Source organism: Ostrea edulis, chromosome 2 (assembly GCF_947568905.1).
Source record: "Ostrea edulis chromosome 2, xbOstEdul1.1, whole genome shotgun sequence".
Lineage (NCBI taxonomy): Eukaryota > Metazoa > Mollusca > Bivalvia > Ostreida > Ostreidae > Ostrea > Ostrea edulis.
In genome coordinates, this window is record NC_079165.1 from 39614392 (window position 1) to 39630967 (window position 16576).

General features: G+C 36.8%; 1 protein-coding gene across 1 annotated transcript; it reads right to left on the reverse strand.

Moving 5' to 3' along the window:
• Positions 1-378: 378 nt before the first annotated feature.
• Positions 379-1497, reverse strand: LOC130051444 (uncharacterized). The gene has a single exon (XM_056153374.1). The coding sequence runs from the start codon at positions 1495-1497 to the stop codon at positions 379-381; it is 1119 nt and encodes a 372-aa protein (XP_056009349.1).
• Positions 1498-16576: the final 15079 nt, after the last annotated feature.

The window sequence follows — 16576 nt, forward strand, 5'->3', positions numbered from 1 at the left end:
GGCAATTGTACAAGTAAATCAAGGTTGAAATCGCCCAGTAGTATAACTTTTTCACTAGATATGAGTTCAGTCAGCATTTGCAGCAATAGTGTCATTTCCCGTCGTGAAACTCCAGGTTTGATGTAACAAACAGCTATGAATATTTCATAGATTGGCAAATATAACACAACAGATTCCAGTGCAGTGTTGTTAACTTCCATTGACTCTTTCCTGACAACTGGTATGGAATTCTTCACTAATGCAACTACACCATATTTTGACTGTTTTGAAAAAGTCCTGTACTGTTCTAATGAAATGTTGTTGCAATAAGTTTCCGTTAATCCTATGACGTGTGCAGCTTGAATTGTTCTATCAACTTTCAGATCATCTTTATGTAAATTATAAGACCTTATGTAGATGAACAATGCCAATTCTGTTATTTTGTTGCAAGTCATCAAGTTCAATGGGCTGATACTTTGGTAAAAGTCTACTAAAAGTTAGCCTTTCCATTTCTGAAAGAGCTGTTTTGTTTACCTTGATTTTCTTTTCATCAAAGTTTGCTAACTGAAGGCCTGATAAGGATCGAACTCTACTTAATCCAACATATGCCTGGCCTGCCGTAAATCGAGCCACATCAAACGAAAGTGAAACTTCATCCACTGTCTGCCCTTGTTCTTTATGGATCGTTGCAGACCAAGCAAGAGTAAGTGGGTATTGTGTTCTGTTTACTACAACGGTAGACTCACTGCCCAGAGAGAATCGAGATGTTGTAACTGTAATTGGAACACCGTGTGACTGAAGGGAAGGTGGAAGTGTGTATCTTGCCGATTTTCCAATTTGCTCATTTTCAAATTTAATCACTATTACACCGCCCAAGGGATGGTCCTTGTTTATTCTTATACTGGAAATAATGCCATTTGCTCCATTGACTAATCCATCAGATATGTCCAAATTCTTTACAATAGAAACCCTTGATCCAACTGCAAGACGAAGCACTGAATAGAATCCATCAGTCAAGTGACGACTTTCAGGAATATGTAGTTTTCTTGAACCATCAACACTGAAGTGATCATGACATTCGATTGTAATGGTAGCTGCGTCTGAGAATTCTTGTAACTTCTGCTCATTATAGGCATTCACCTGTTGATTCGTCGGGAATATGTGCAGACAGTTGATAGATTGCTCTGAAATTCTTGAAGATAACACCGATATGTCTTCTGTGGTTTGGTTTCCAGCTCTGACTCTATTCAGTATATCTGCAAAAAGAGGATCTCCCCGTTGTCTTTGTACTTCAGTTAATTCAATGTATTGAAAGTGTTTTTCCCACGGAGACATGGATAGACGATGCATTGGATTGTTTGGAAAAGCAAACACGGGAGAATCTCCAACTGGTGGTAGTTGTAGTAAATCACCAACTGCTAATACTGAAACACCACCGAATGGGACATCTTCACTCATTTCATCCTTAATCTCTTTAAGTCTCTTATGAATGTTGATCAGTGTTTGTGCTCCAACCATGAATATCTCATCAATGATGAGTACTTTCAGATGCTGCAGTTTACATCTTAAGGATTTTTTTTTCTCATTTGAGAGAGGTATGTATTCATGTTGACTGTGCTTTCGTGTTTCCTTGACTGGAAGGCTCAAGGCAGAATGGATTGTCATGCCTCCAATATTAACAGCTGCAGTTCCAGTTGGAGCTGTGAGAAGTACACAAACTTGAGATAGGGACCCTGACCTGCTTCCTTCAGAGTGTGAATTATTCCATGGTACACACTGGTTAATGTGTGAGATTTTCCTACACCGCCTCCTCCACTGAGAAACAGATGAAATGGCTGAGGAGTTTGTTTCGATTTGACCTTCCAGTACCAATCTACAATAAAATCGTGCACCAATCTTTGTCTCTCATTCAATGTCTGAACCATGCTATTGTACTTGCTTGGAGGAATACATGTATATACATTGGAATACTCCACAGAAAAAGGCTGACTTTGCTTCAATGACCCAGTCACATCAAACTCTGGGGGATTCTCTGATGGATCCAAGTCTTGTGGTATAAGAGTAGCTTCGTCACCTTTCTATTGTTCTGCCTGTAATGTCCATCAGTTGTATCTGTGCGGACACCATCAGTAGTTTTTTCTCATAGGATCCTTCATACTTCAATTCTTCATGGATGCGCCATGACAAGTACATCATAAGAAGTCTGTGACAATAGCCCTCTGGGTCTTTGCTTCTTGGAATTGCATGGAATCGGATGAAATGAGGAGTTTTTAAATGGTATATTATTCCAAGTTTGATTTGGAGAGTTATTGTAGACCGTTTTTCGTTTATGTTGACTGCATCCGCTGAATCATTGTCCTGCCTGGGATTTGACCCTGTAACATACTGAGATGCAAAATCAGCATAACACATGTTTCAAGTGTTTTTGGTCTAGCTACATATCTGTCTATAATACTGTTTGGAAAATATCAACAGAGTCCTCCGGTAATGAGTCTAGGTCCTTTTTGGACTTGAGAAGAAGTCTTGTTCTTTGTTCTGGTAAGTCTGTTGGCAGGAAAATAACTTTTCTGTTACTCTCTCTCAATGGAATAGATAAAAGACGATATACTGCCTCATCTGTTGATATTTCTCTATGTGTCAAAAAGACATATCCAAGCACTGAAAGTTTTTCTTTAATGTTCATGTCTCTTTGTTTACACTGCTTTGATGCTTGCTTGAGAAGTTCACTCATGGTTCTCTCCGACTTGCAAAGGTAACTTGTAACATACATTACACAATTAAGGATTATCTCCCTCATGCATAGCTCTTATCCTTGGACGAATTTGGCTCCACTTTTTTGGCACGCTGTTTTTGGCTATATTTAGCTCTAAAACTTCATAGTTGAGCATCACTGAAGAGACATTATTTGTCGAAATGCGCATCTGGTGCATCAAAATTGGTACCGTATAAGTTTTACATGCGTAAGTCTCCAGCACAAACTATATATCCATATTGGCTCTCCATTTCTGCAAAAGTAAGGGGTGGTAATTGTTAACAAACTGTTCATGTGCTTTTCTGTGAAGAATCACCATGTGTCGTTTTGTACACATTTGTAGAGCTTCAATATACGACTCCACATTGATTCCAGCGGACTGAAGAAGTGATTCCAAAGTTAGCGACTCAGCAAGATTGTGGTTCATCATAGCTCCATATACTGCTTGTAAGATGTTCTCCATAGCAGCCAGCTTAACTGGATCTGTGTCTGAATCTGGAGGACGAGCAATAACTGTCTTTGGACCCAATGGTCGAGGGAAAAAGAATCTGCAGGATGCATTCTTCTTCTTGCATGTCTGACTATGCTTGTGTGTTTGCAATGCTGTTACTATGTCATGCATATCTTGGTCTACATCTTCATCTGGGAGACTGCAAGAGATATGATTGTCCACAAACTTGGTTATTTCTTCATCTGGATTCTTGTCAAGTTTATGTGCATCTTTGACATGAAGAGCAACATGGAAATGTACACGTCCTCTTCCCTGGAATTCTTTTTAGTATCATAATTTAGAACCTGGCCGATAGGATGAGGAGACCCTATGACTACCCCATGGAAAAACTTTTGGAACATGTAGTCAATATGACGAACAGCAGTGACAGGATTTCGTTTAAGCCATAAACTCTTTGTTTTAAAATCCATTTCTTGAACTTGTTTTGAGGTCAAGGATTCTCCATATTGCTGCGCGATGACTTGAATAATTTCCGTCCATCGGAATTCTGCGACTGAAAATGTTAAGAAGAAAGTATATGGACCAAGCTGACGAATCTTTGCTAAACAATCATACTGCATTTTCTGCCACGAAGCCGGGGATCCTCGTACGTTCCTCAGAACTCTGAAGCCATCATCATAACTAATAAGTTTGTTGACTGAGTCATTATCGGTGATATCTTTGACGGTTGCACATCTGCCATAAAGTGACATGCAGGGGCTTTTTCTTTCGAAGTGCAATGTTTATGGTCTGTAGAATTTGTGAAGCCTCTGTAACATACTGTGCATAGAATATATATGATGTATTGTTAGTAAATCTTTGATCACTACTGAGAGTCTGGTATTGAAATATTTCTTTATCGATAATTTTGTGTCTCTTGGGGTGTTGTAACAAAATCTCCCCTTTGGAAATTCTTTGGGGAAAGACATTACTTCTGACTTTTCGTCCCTAAAAAAAAATTATTGGCCGTTGGCCTTCTCCTGGGGCTATGTCAAACTCTAAAGCTGGTCCATCAGCATTCTGTACACAGGTATCAAAGTGTACTGCTGGATTTGATGTGTCCTCTTCTTCATCTGAATCTGTCATTTCTGTTTCATTGCTTGGTTGCTGAGGTTGTAATAATGGGTCCTCTGTTACATTGTTAGCATTTAATGTTTCCCACAAGACTGCCATGCTTCATTGAAGTTAACATCAGAATAGTGTTCATTGTTGAGCCCTAGGTATTCAATGGCTTTGAAGAGAGAATCTGGTCGCACTGTTTGACAATTAACGTGTCTTAAGGCTGGAGGTTACAGCTACAATTCCTGAATGTGATAAAGTTCTCGGCAGCATTGCTCACACTTTTGAAAGATCAGTTGGAACATTGACAACAGCCCCTCTAATGCCTTTCTGTGCAGCTCGTTGAAGGTTAACTATTTTCATAAAAGGTATACGCTTTGAAATAAGTTGGCACTCAAGTTCACAGAGATCCTGTAACTCTTCTAAAATAATGTCTAGCTGGAGGTTATTTGCATGACATTGTGGTGGCATCTTGTTTTTCTTTAGATATCCTTTGCAAGTTTTACAAACAACTACTAGAATATTTGAATTAGGTTATTTGTAGACACAGTTGAAGGAGTTCTTTGTTTGAATTTTCATACATGTTATCTGTGATTTTTGTCACCATATGTTCATACACAAGTCGCTTACATGAGGCACACACAAAAGTAGGACCTTTCAAACAAAGTTTTCTAAAGGCTTTCACTTTGTCCTCTTGTTCACGGAACAATGACATTCGTTTCTTTTGTTTATTTTTTACAACTTCTTTTTCGTGAGCAGTATGCAAATTCCTTTTATGTCTCAAGTGATGGGCATTTCTTATACGCTCATTCTGTTGTTTCTCAAATGTTTGTTGTGCACTTCTAACTCTTGTCCGTTGAACATCTTTTGTACGTTCAGTTTGTTTCTCATCTGTTTGTTTTGCCCTCCTCTCTTATTTGTTTGACATTTTTTGTACACTCTGTCTGTTTTACCTCATCTGTTTGTTTTTGTCCTTCTCTCTCTCATTTGTTTGACATTCTTTGTACGCTCTATTCTTTTCATCTCATCAGTTTGTTTTGCCCTTTTCCTCCTCATTTGTTTGACCATCTTTGTACGCCCTATTTGTTTCTCCTGATGTGTTTGTCTTGCCCTTCCCTCTCTCATTTGTTTGACATTCTTTGTACGCTCTATTCTTTTCTCCTCATCAGTTTGTTTTGCCCTTTTCCTCCTTGATTTGTTTGACATTCTCCGTACGCTCTATTTGTTTCTCCTCATCAGTTTGTTTTGTCCTTTTCTCCTTGATTTGTTTGACCATCTTTGTACGCCCTATTTGTTTGTCCTGATTTGTTTGTCTTGCCCTTCTCTCCCTCATTTGTATAACATTCTTTGTACGCTCTATTTTTTTCTCCTCATCAGTTTGTTTTGCCCTTTTCTCCCTCATTTGTTTGACCATCTTTGTATCCTATTTGTTCGCCCTATTTGTTTCTCCTGATTTGTTTGTCTTGCCCTTCTCTCTCTCATTTGTTTGACGTTCTTTGTACGCCCTATTTGTTTCTCCTGATCTGTTTGTCTTGCCCTTCTCTCTCTCTCTCATTTGTATGACATTCTTTGTACGCTCTATTCTTTTCTCCTCATCAGTTTGTTTTGCCCTTTTCTCCCTTCATGTGACAAAAATGAATCATTGGAATGTATCTCATTTAATATACTTTTCTTTTTTTTTTAAACTGAAACACTGCTGTTGTTGTAAGTAGGCATAGTTTGTTCACTTCTACTATTCTCATCCTCTCTAGTTTTTCTTTGAATATCCTTTTTCTGTTCGGCTCTCTGAGCATGACTCTTCATTTTTGTCTTTGGCATGCTTCAACCTATTGTGGAAATACATTGTAATAAATAATATATTTCTAGAGTAGGGTGCATACATAATGTATCAAATCTTAAAGAGATAAGACTTCTAGTTATATTGGTAGTGAGGAAGAACGACTGCACTAGTTATCTTTAAAATATGTATCCCGAGTACAGCGGCCTCCGGAAAATAACAAGATGCACGGGACATCATTTTATTTCTCGTTATAACCAATACTCGATCGATATATCCGAGAACAGCAAATATTTCAGAAACAATTTGGGACCGAAAAATCATGTTGTAAGCGGTACTTCGTAATATCCGAGCTCATTATATCCGGAGACCACTATACTTGTATGCCATTCAAGCTACAGTCTGGATGAAGGACACAACATATAACATGGATTAATACTTTATTTTCACAAAATTCAAATTTGTAAACAAGATGTCATTTTGTTCTACATATTAACAAATGTAAATTTACTACATTCTATACATTTATTGATGTGTACGTACGTGTGTCAAAGTTTATGTGGCAAGGAGTCTACAAAGCATGATTACCTGATCTACAAACAAAAAAGGCCACATCAAGGATATTACAAAACATTTTTATTAAGTTGTGTTTGTCAACACAGGTGCTTAATGTTTTATAAATTAACCAAAACTCTGCAGTCATCCATAGTGTGATTATCTAGGTATTCCATTTTTTGTTAATTTAGAAAACGCCAGAATGTCCGTGTTTGCCAGGTATTCACACAAAAACAACAGCATGTCTATCCGATTTTAAAATTAGGTCCTATGTGAATACCCATGAAAATGTTGTTGAACATAAATCGTTGACAGAATCTCAGCTCAAATGAAACAAGAGGCCCATAGGCCATTCATATACCAGTACCATCGCTCATACATGGACCTGACAGCATTCAAATCATGACCCTCCCATCCCCAAAGTTAAATTCTCCTTGGGTTATGAAATATCTATAATTTTGCAGACAGCTTTATAGTGATGTATTTTCCCTATTTTGCTATTACTTACCCATGGAAAGGGGTGAGGACTTTCATTTGAACACACTTGAATCTCATTCACCAAAGGACGCTTGATACCAAGTTTGGGTAAACCTGACCAAGTAGTTAAAAATGAGAAACGTTTACACAAGTCAGAGAGAGACAGATGATCAGAAAAGGTCACTTGATTCTTCTGTTCATATAAGCTAAAATCATATGAATCATTTATCAATAAACTACTAAGATAAGCCATGGTGAAATCCTGAGAGAGTGTTTAAAAGTGTTTGCTTGATCACTTGTATCATCAGGCATCAATGCCTAAGACACAAACTCGTTTTTAGAGATGCTATCTTGTGAGCCTGTTTCTGAGTTAGATTCCCTGCTTTTGGAAGTGAACATCCATCAATGCTTGAGAAAAAGATTCATCTTTGGGTGTGCATGCTTGGCTACTTGCGTCATACATCAATTCCTGAGAATAACAATCAGTTTTGGAGTTCTCGGATTCAGAGGTTGATACAAGAGGATTGCAGTCAAATGCATCTTCACCAGTAAGATCCAGTAGCTATTTGTTAAGTAGTAACAGTTTATCTCTTAAACTTCTATTTTCTGCCTTAAGAGTAATTTCAACATTTTCAAGGCATCTTAGTTTGCTAAGGTCTTTCTCGACTTCTTTGAAATATATTTCAGATTTTTTGTCCAGCACCAACATCTTGCGTCTTACTCTTTCTATGCTAGCTATTATTCCGTCACGCATTTGCTGTTGCCCTTTACTTATATCATACAATATTGCTTTGAGTTCAATGTCAACATCACTCATCGTCTCCTTCATTACAGTCCGGAGATCCTTTTTTGTTTGTTTGGCCAAGGATGACATGTTCATTCAAAATTCCTAGAAAGATTAAAATTAGGAAATAAGTATATTATATTCCAAATGATGCGACGTTTCTTGATTTTTAAAAAGCAAATTATTATATTAATTGAAAGACATTTATCAGTGCATTATCCACACACTGAAAATAATGTTTACTAAATATTATAAAGCATTGTAATTGAAATGAAATTTTGTGTACAAATGCACGTACTTCATAATTTAACTATGCCGAGGACTTGTTTATGCAACATACATCACCCCTTTAGATATTTTGAAAAGAATCAAATTTGGAATATTTGTCATCAATATGGTTCGCTGTAGATCAGTGCTTGGAGCGTTCGCTTGGCCCACTTGGGGATCCGGGCTACAATAGGTCTTTAGAACTCCTTGCTTGTCGTAAGAGGCGACTACATAGGGCGGTCCTTTGGATGAGACTATATAAACTGAAGCCCCGTGTCATAATAAAGATCCCTCCCAGCTCAAAGGCTAGGGGCGCAGAGCATATGCCTAAATTATGCAGTTCTTCACTGGCATTGATCACATCTCCATATGAAAGATTCTCAAGCGGGACATATAATAATCAATCAACCAGGAGGCTGGGGTTCGAATCCACAGCAGACACAAGTTAAAACAGGTACATTTCCATCGCCAAATGGGTGCTAATGTCATGGGTCCATGGAGATACCTTAAAAACATAAGTCCTTTAACACAGCAGTTGTGGTGCATTAAAGAACCCTCAGTGCTCATCAAAACTGAGCGCCAGCTGGTCCAGTTTCATTGCCAAATACTCGGTATCAGGTGTTAAATTCACTGCATATCATCACAGGTATCTGAATTTTAATAAATAGATATATTCATTTCAAAAAACCTAATTAAATATATACATATCTATAGCTATTTATTATTGATTAAAATTCAGATACCTCTAACATCATTTGGTGGGGGACATAATTAACATGGCATTTTTATTCGAAGACGGGACGTATTATGGTATGGCGTCATCCGTCTGTCTGTCCAGACCTTGTGGGCAGGATACATACTGAACCATAAGCCCTAGGACTTTACAACTTGGTACATTTGATCACCATGATGAGAGGAAGATGCCTATTGTTTTTCAAGATCAGAGGTCAAGGTCGTAGTATCACTTATTAGGAAAACCTTGTGGGCAGGATACAAACCGAACCGTAAGCTCCAGGATATTATAACTTGGTATATTTGATCACCATGATGAGAGAAAGATGCCTATTGTTTTTCAAGGTCAAAGTCGTAGTATCACTTTTTAGGAAAACCTTGTGGGCAGGATACAAACCAAATCGTAAGCTCCAGGATATTATAACTTGGTATATTTGATCATCATGATGAGAGGAAGGTGCCTATTGTTTTTCAAGGTGAGAGGTCAAAGGCCAAGGTCGTAGTATCACTTATTAGGAAAACCTTGTGGGCAGGATACAGACCGAACCGTAAGCTCCTGGATATTATAACTTGGTATATTTGATCACCATAATGAATTAGCTCACAGAGGACAGTGCTAACTTCACTAAAAAATGTTTTCCTTGAGCAAAATCTACCCGCGTAACGGGCGTATTATGCCACGTTGACGTTGCTCTTGTTAATAAACCTATCAAGGTGCATATCATTGGGGGGGGATATGTGATTGTGGTTTCCCTTATTCTTTCCATTCTATATATTCATAAATAGGTTTTTGTTAAATATATATAGCTATTTATTATTGATTAAAATTCAGATACCTCTAACATCATTTGGTGCATATTATTGGGGGGGGGGGGATATACATACGTGATTGGGCAGCTTCCCTTATTCCTAGCAGAAAGATATCACGTATGCACTAAATTTCAGTAATTTACTTACCTGAATATACCTCACAGTTGTATGCAAAATGCATGAACTCAGAAAATTCCCACGGAAGCAATATTTTTTCGTTATGTAAAAAGACAATATACCGGTGTCGACAGGTCGACGAAGCTTGTGAAATATCTTTATAGCTTTCAAGAATTACGTACGCCTCAAGAATTAATTCTGTAAACAGACACATGTGGTAATCTGAATTAATTCTGTATTGTAAACACTTGGGGGTAATCTGGTAATGAGACCGTCGCGGTTTCATTACCAGATTACCCCAAGTGTTTACAATACATCAAATTATTTTAATTACTCAGTGTCAGAGATAGCGCTTTTAATTCCTACAGACTGTCTTTGCGCACGCCAACGTGCACTAGGCCTAATATGACAATGCACAAATACAAACTTACCTGCAGCAGACGTAAGCTGTCTCGTTTTCTTTAAACTGGTTCCCTGTTAATTGGTGCAACCGAAGCGACCAGTATTGTCAACTCGTACATAAAATTTCACGGTTTTTAGGTAGTAAAGACGCGATATTTTAAGAAATATTTCACCGATTAACTTGAAAATGAATATAGTTTGTCTTTTTACAATGCCACATATGTATGCGAAGGCTGAGAATCGTTAGTGCAAAGGTTCTCTTTAAATCTTGCCCACAAGCTGTAATGGACACACAAACACACACACGCACAGTAGCGATGCTATATCCCCTCCGCAACCAGTTGCGCGAGGGGATAACAAGCACACGGATATATAAGAATTACCATGGTTAGCAAATCCATTCAATATATACATATGTATTATATATGATTCAGAGTGAAAAACTGTTATTGCGGTACTGCAGATGAACATTATGCAGATATGTTAAACACAAAATCCGTACAAAAATCGATTGTCTTCATTAATTAATACAAACAGTTATATCTAAACGATCGCGTAAAATTAAAAAAAAAACCTCGGGGTGGTAATCTTAGAAATCGTTTATAATTAATATGAAAGTTATTCATGAAAAAATAAGTGATGTTGAAGATCGAGTTGTTGTGTCTTTGCTCAGTTGTAGCAGTGATATTTCTAGTCCTATCATTGGTGCTTCAAATGCCATGGAAACAAAACAGCAACTATATACAGCCATGCAAGAAAGAGGAAGATTTGGAAAGATTAATAAAATCAAAGTACTATTGGCGTATCAATAACTCAAATGGTCACACTTTAAGGTTTCACATTATTCAGCCAGATTACTAGACATTCTTTAGATATGAAAATGGAGTAAATGAGCCTCGCTACTCTTTCTTACTAACAGTCGTAACATTTAACGCTAACATTGGGTCAGAGGATATTGATCTATAGGGGACTATATTTTAGCGGAATAAACGGTGTAGTAAAATATTAATGTATTCTCTCATTTGAAAAAAAAAATCAAAGTACTGACATTTGTCTCTAGTAGAAATATTTTGCATTTGTAGTGAATGACCTTACAATAAACTGGAAAATTTCAGTCTGTAAAGTTTGTCGTAAGTCGTAAGTTCTTTTGTAAAACGCGCCCCAGAATCACAGCAAGAACTTTTTTTTTCAAATCTATGGGAAGAAGTTGTAACTGACAAAAGTAATAGGGTTCCATTTGAAATGCCCAACTCTTAAACATTTTCTTTGATTCAATACTCTTCCTTTACTGTATGCCAGTATGTATCTTATTACATCAATTTTAAAATATCAAAACTTTTACCAAAATATTATAAGAAGTAGAAGGACGATCAACGTGCAAATATTATCAGAGGAAATTCGGTCATTCTTATAGCTTACTGAAATATTCGTTACTTTTGCTATGCGAACAGACAAAAGATATGTTCATACATAGTGATTATGCTGCAATTCAAGACAAAAAATATTGTAGCCTAGAAATGACCTAGACCAAAAGAATAATTTAAAAAGGAAAATAGTATCAAGAGACCCACTTTTTGTACCTCAAAAGAATGCAGTGACACATTCTACAGTTGTTTCATGCTAAATATAATCTGAACACGTCCAATTATCCATCCTTGAATATCTTTTTTCCAAACGTATGATCCCATGGGGATCCTGGATAGAATAGGTCCTCAGTACCCTTTGTTTGTCGTAAGAGGCGACTAAAAGGGGTTGTCCCTCGGATGACACCGCAAAAATCGAGGCCCCGTATCGCAGAAAGTGTGGCACGTTAAAGATCCCTCCCTGCTTAAAGGCCGTAAGCGCCGAGCGTAGGTCTAAATTTTGCAGTCCTTTGAGTGAAAGGTTCGCGAACAGGACGTTAATGGTGTATAGTATAATACCATGTTTTCTCTAACTTTAAGGTGGTGTAAGGGATGTTTTGCCACATTATGTTTTGAAGAGAAAATGATCAGCTCTGTTTTGTCCAGGTTCACTTTCAAAATGTTTGTAGCCATCCATGTACTAATATCTACTGTATAAGCTTCTAATCTTGAAAAGTAATTATTCCATCCTACCATTGGTCGTATTACAAGGTGAATTTGAGAGTTGTTCGCAAAACAGTGTTAGTTCATTTCGTGATGTCGACAGATGGTTCCAATTGATTTAGAATACGGTCAGTAAAGTGTATGCCCAAGAACAGACCCTTTGGTGGCGCCAAAAGAAAACTCATTCAGTGAATTTGACAAAGTTAATAGATACAGATTTGCGTCTAGTCCATTTAACGCTAAATCAAAGTATAAACGTAAATCTTCGTTCTTTTAGTCCAACTATAGGTTTCTACAAAAGACCTAAAGTGTAGAATATTTTTTCTGATTTTTTTTTTATTACATTGAAATGCTTCTTTGTGTATATACATACTCTCAACCCTCTCTTTTCGTAGTTATTTTTTTGCGGAGGATCTGAACCTGAATTGATGACAAATCACCAAACAATATTTTCTAAACTTTTCAATCTCTTTCCATTGCAAGCAATATTTAAAGCAAGTTTGGTGGAAATTTGTGCCTAGCACTAATTCCAAGTTTTCTTAAATCAAATAAATCATAAAATGTTTACCAAAGTATATGTACTCCTCCCGCAAATATTAACTGAATATTAAGAGAAACATCAGACGTATTGTGCCACAGCACATACAATTAGTAAATTTAGAATAACAAACTTCCTAAATCAGCAGCATCAAAACCTACAACTTTAATTTCCACAATGTATCCGAGTATTTACCCACGATATATTAAAGATCATGCTTTTGATATCATAGATGTCTTTCTTAAACGAAATTGAACACGGAAATGCGCAAATCTTGTGATTAGTCATCCAAAATCATCATTTTGTTAACCGCCATTCTGATTCTACGCCCAAAAACTTAAAAAGACACCGGATTCCTCATTAACAATATATACGAAGTCTTTATCGATCGGGTCTTCCAACAATCTGTTGGCATTCCCATGGGAAAAATTGTGCTCTAATATCAGCTGACCTGCTTTTGTATTATGAAACAGAATTTATTCAATAGCTTCTACATGAGAAGAAATCATCTCTTTCTATGGCTTTCAACACGCTATCTAGATGAAAGGTGAAGATAACGGAACAGACATTAATCTCCAATTCCTATAAGCAATTACAAAATAGAGAGTTAGGCAAACACGAACCGGAGCCTGGATAAATCAGAGGTGGAATTAGGTGCCTAGGGGGGGGGGGGGGGGGGGGGGGGTAAGCATCCCGTGTCGACCGGTCATACCAATCGTGTCAGAGCTCAATATCTTGATCAGGTAAACGGAGTTATCTGTAGTCAAAATCAGTGTGCCCAGAACGGCCTAGCAATTGGTATGAAACACCTCAGAGAGGGTTTGGCCCAATGATAGGTTGCATTGGCAAACTAGATCGTTATAACGACCATTGAGTTTGCAAAATGTTGACTTCAAACGAGACTTGTAGCAACACTTTGATGGTGCAGGGGTTTCAATGGTATCTTTTAAAGTTAGCATGTCGCAAATTCTATTGTCGTTATAACGTTATAGTTTCATTGGATCAAATGCTGTCTTGACTTGTTTTTGACTATAGATAACTCCGTTTACCCGATCAAGATAATGGGTCAACGACAGTTGTGACTGGTCGACAGGGAATGCTTACTCCTCCTAGGCACCTGATCCCACCTCTAGTATATCCAGGGGTCCGTGTTTGCCCAACTCTCTATTTTGTATTGCTTGTAGGAGTTATGAGATTGATCACTGTTCGTTATCTTCCCCATTCATGTACTTGATAGACTGATTTGTCTTTCTCTAAAACACTATGCTAGTACGGGGGGTTGACGCTCTATAGTAAAATACCTGATTTAAGAATGTTTAACGAGGATTTATTTGATCTGTTAATCTGTATAAGTGGTGAAGATATCACCACTATCATTATGGTGTAAAAATAAATATATTTTGAAGCATATTGTTACATCCGTATATTCTGCCTTCAGATTCATTCATTCATTACACAAATATGGTCTGAGATTTGTTCCCCAGCTACTTAAAATGTTTTCATTTAATTTATTTTTAGGTCACTTGAGTTACTCAGATGACCTATTGCTATTGGTCTGAGTCCGATGTCGTCCGTCATGCGTGAACAATTGAACATTTTTAACTTCTTGATCACTGCCGTTTTGTTTATTTTTCAAATTTGGCATGGATCATCTTTACAACAAGAGGATGTAAATTGCAGAACTCCTACACCCCGGGGCCTTAGGAGAAGGGCAAATACTTCTAAAAATTTACCAATTTTAAAACATCTTTTCTACAACCATACACACGTCTAAAAAAAATATAACTAAAGGCATAGTCATGTACAGCAGAAAGGCCTGCACTACAATTATAATTTTCATTAACCCGGGTTAGAGGCTCTGACTCCAATTTGGTATTGATTGTTGAAGAAAACATTTAAATAATATCATATTTAATGTTATTTGATACTAAATTGAAAGTTAAAAGGATTAGACGGAGCGGGTAACCCTCTGCCATAAATTGAAGGGAAAAAAGATGATTGTAGGGGTAGGAGTTTTGGTGTCAGGGTGTGGCCAAAATGGTGAAAGTGATGAAATATAATGTCTTTATCATTCGAAAGACTTTTTCTTTGATTTTGCCGACTCTATTTAAAATAAGTGCATGGTTAGGATAAGCAGAAAGGAATGTGTCATAATTGTGCGAAGGGTTCTGACTGAAGGGTGGATCCAAAATAGTCATAAGTGATAACATATATTACTAGTATATTATGTAAAATGTTTCATCACACATCAGGTTTTGTTTTTTTTACTGCTGCTGGATATTAGAATTTAGCGTAAATACAGTGTGCAGAACAGGAAAATTATTACAGATTACGTAGGTCTTGGGGCTAGTCATACTTTTAACGTTTGTTCTAATTTCTTTTACTAGTATATAATATCCTCGAGTTTCAATATATACAGCCCAGTAGCTAAGTACTTCGTTACTAGCTTGAAAATACGGATGTATATTTAATTGCTGTTATAAAATTTAGAAATTCATTTCAAAATTAAGGATTATCTCCCTCATGCATAACTCTTATCCTTGGACGAATTTGGCTTCACTTTTTTGGCACGCTGTTTTTGGCTATATTTAGCTCTAAAACTTCATAGTTATTTCGGATTTCAAATATTTCGGTTGAGCATCACTGAAGAGACATTATTTGTCGAAATGCGCATCTGGTGCATCAAAATTGGTAACGAATAAGTTTTACATACCAATATATGATATCCCCAAGTGTTCAATTCATAAATATGAATGAAAGGTGAAGATAACGAACAGTGATCAATCTCATAACTCCTACAAGCAATACAAAATAGATAGTTGGGCAAACACGGACCCCTGGACACACCAGAGGTGGGATCAGGTGCCTAGGAGGAGTAAGCATCCCCTGTCAAATATATAAAATCTTTGAGTTTTTAATGCATTATTAGCAACATATGATATCCTCAAGTTCTGAATGTGTTGTAGACTTAATAATTCGGAAAACTTGTTGCAATTACGACTCACTCATGAGAGGGAAAAAAATCGACCATTGACATTCAGAAACAAAGATACATGTACTACGACGAAGCACAATGTAATCTATCTCCATCAAGCTGAATGTCCATTACATTGTAAGTATCGCATTGAAATGATCATCACGGAATGAGTATATCATTCATGTAAATGTACAGAAATTTAAAACATGCAATGTGTCAAACATGTTAGTCAGAAGGCAGTACAGATAAATGAAATTGTTTCGCATGTTAAAGCAGTAATTACTTTCCATCTGCATTTTCATATTAAAAATAAAAATGGAAAAGTTATCTTTATATGGCATTTTCAATTAAAGAGAAAGGATATATTCAAAATATAGATAAGAGTCCTCGCTCTTTGAGCCAAAGAATTTCAAATGATATAAATTTCTTAAACTTCTGATTCTCATTATCTGACACATGTATGAGGGAATCATTGTTATATTACCCTTTAAATAGTCAGACATAACTTTTTTCCAATCACTTTGTATGAAAATTTTACGATATACTTTCGTTTTGCACGCAAATGCATATTCAAGTGGGTATTAAAACGATCAGTCAGAATATGTTGCAAATATGAAAAAGAAAAATATCGTAAATCACTCTTAACTCAGGTATACTACAATATACTATGTAAACAATGCAATACGTCGAACCCCTATACCAGCTGGGAATCGAATCCACGCTCCAACATTATATTTTAGAGAAAGATGACCATATAAATCTATTAAATATATGTAAAAAGTTCTAAGTGGCTA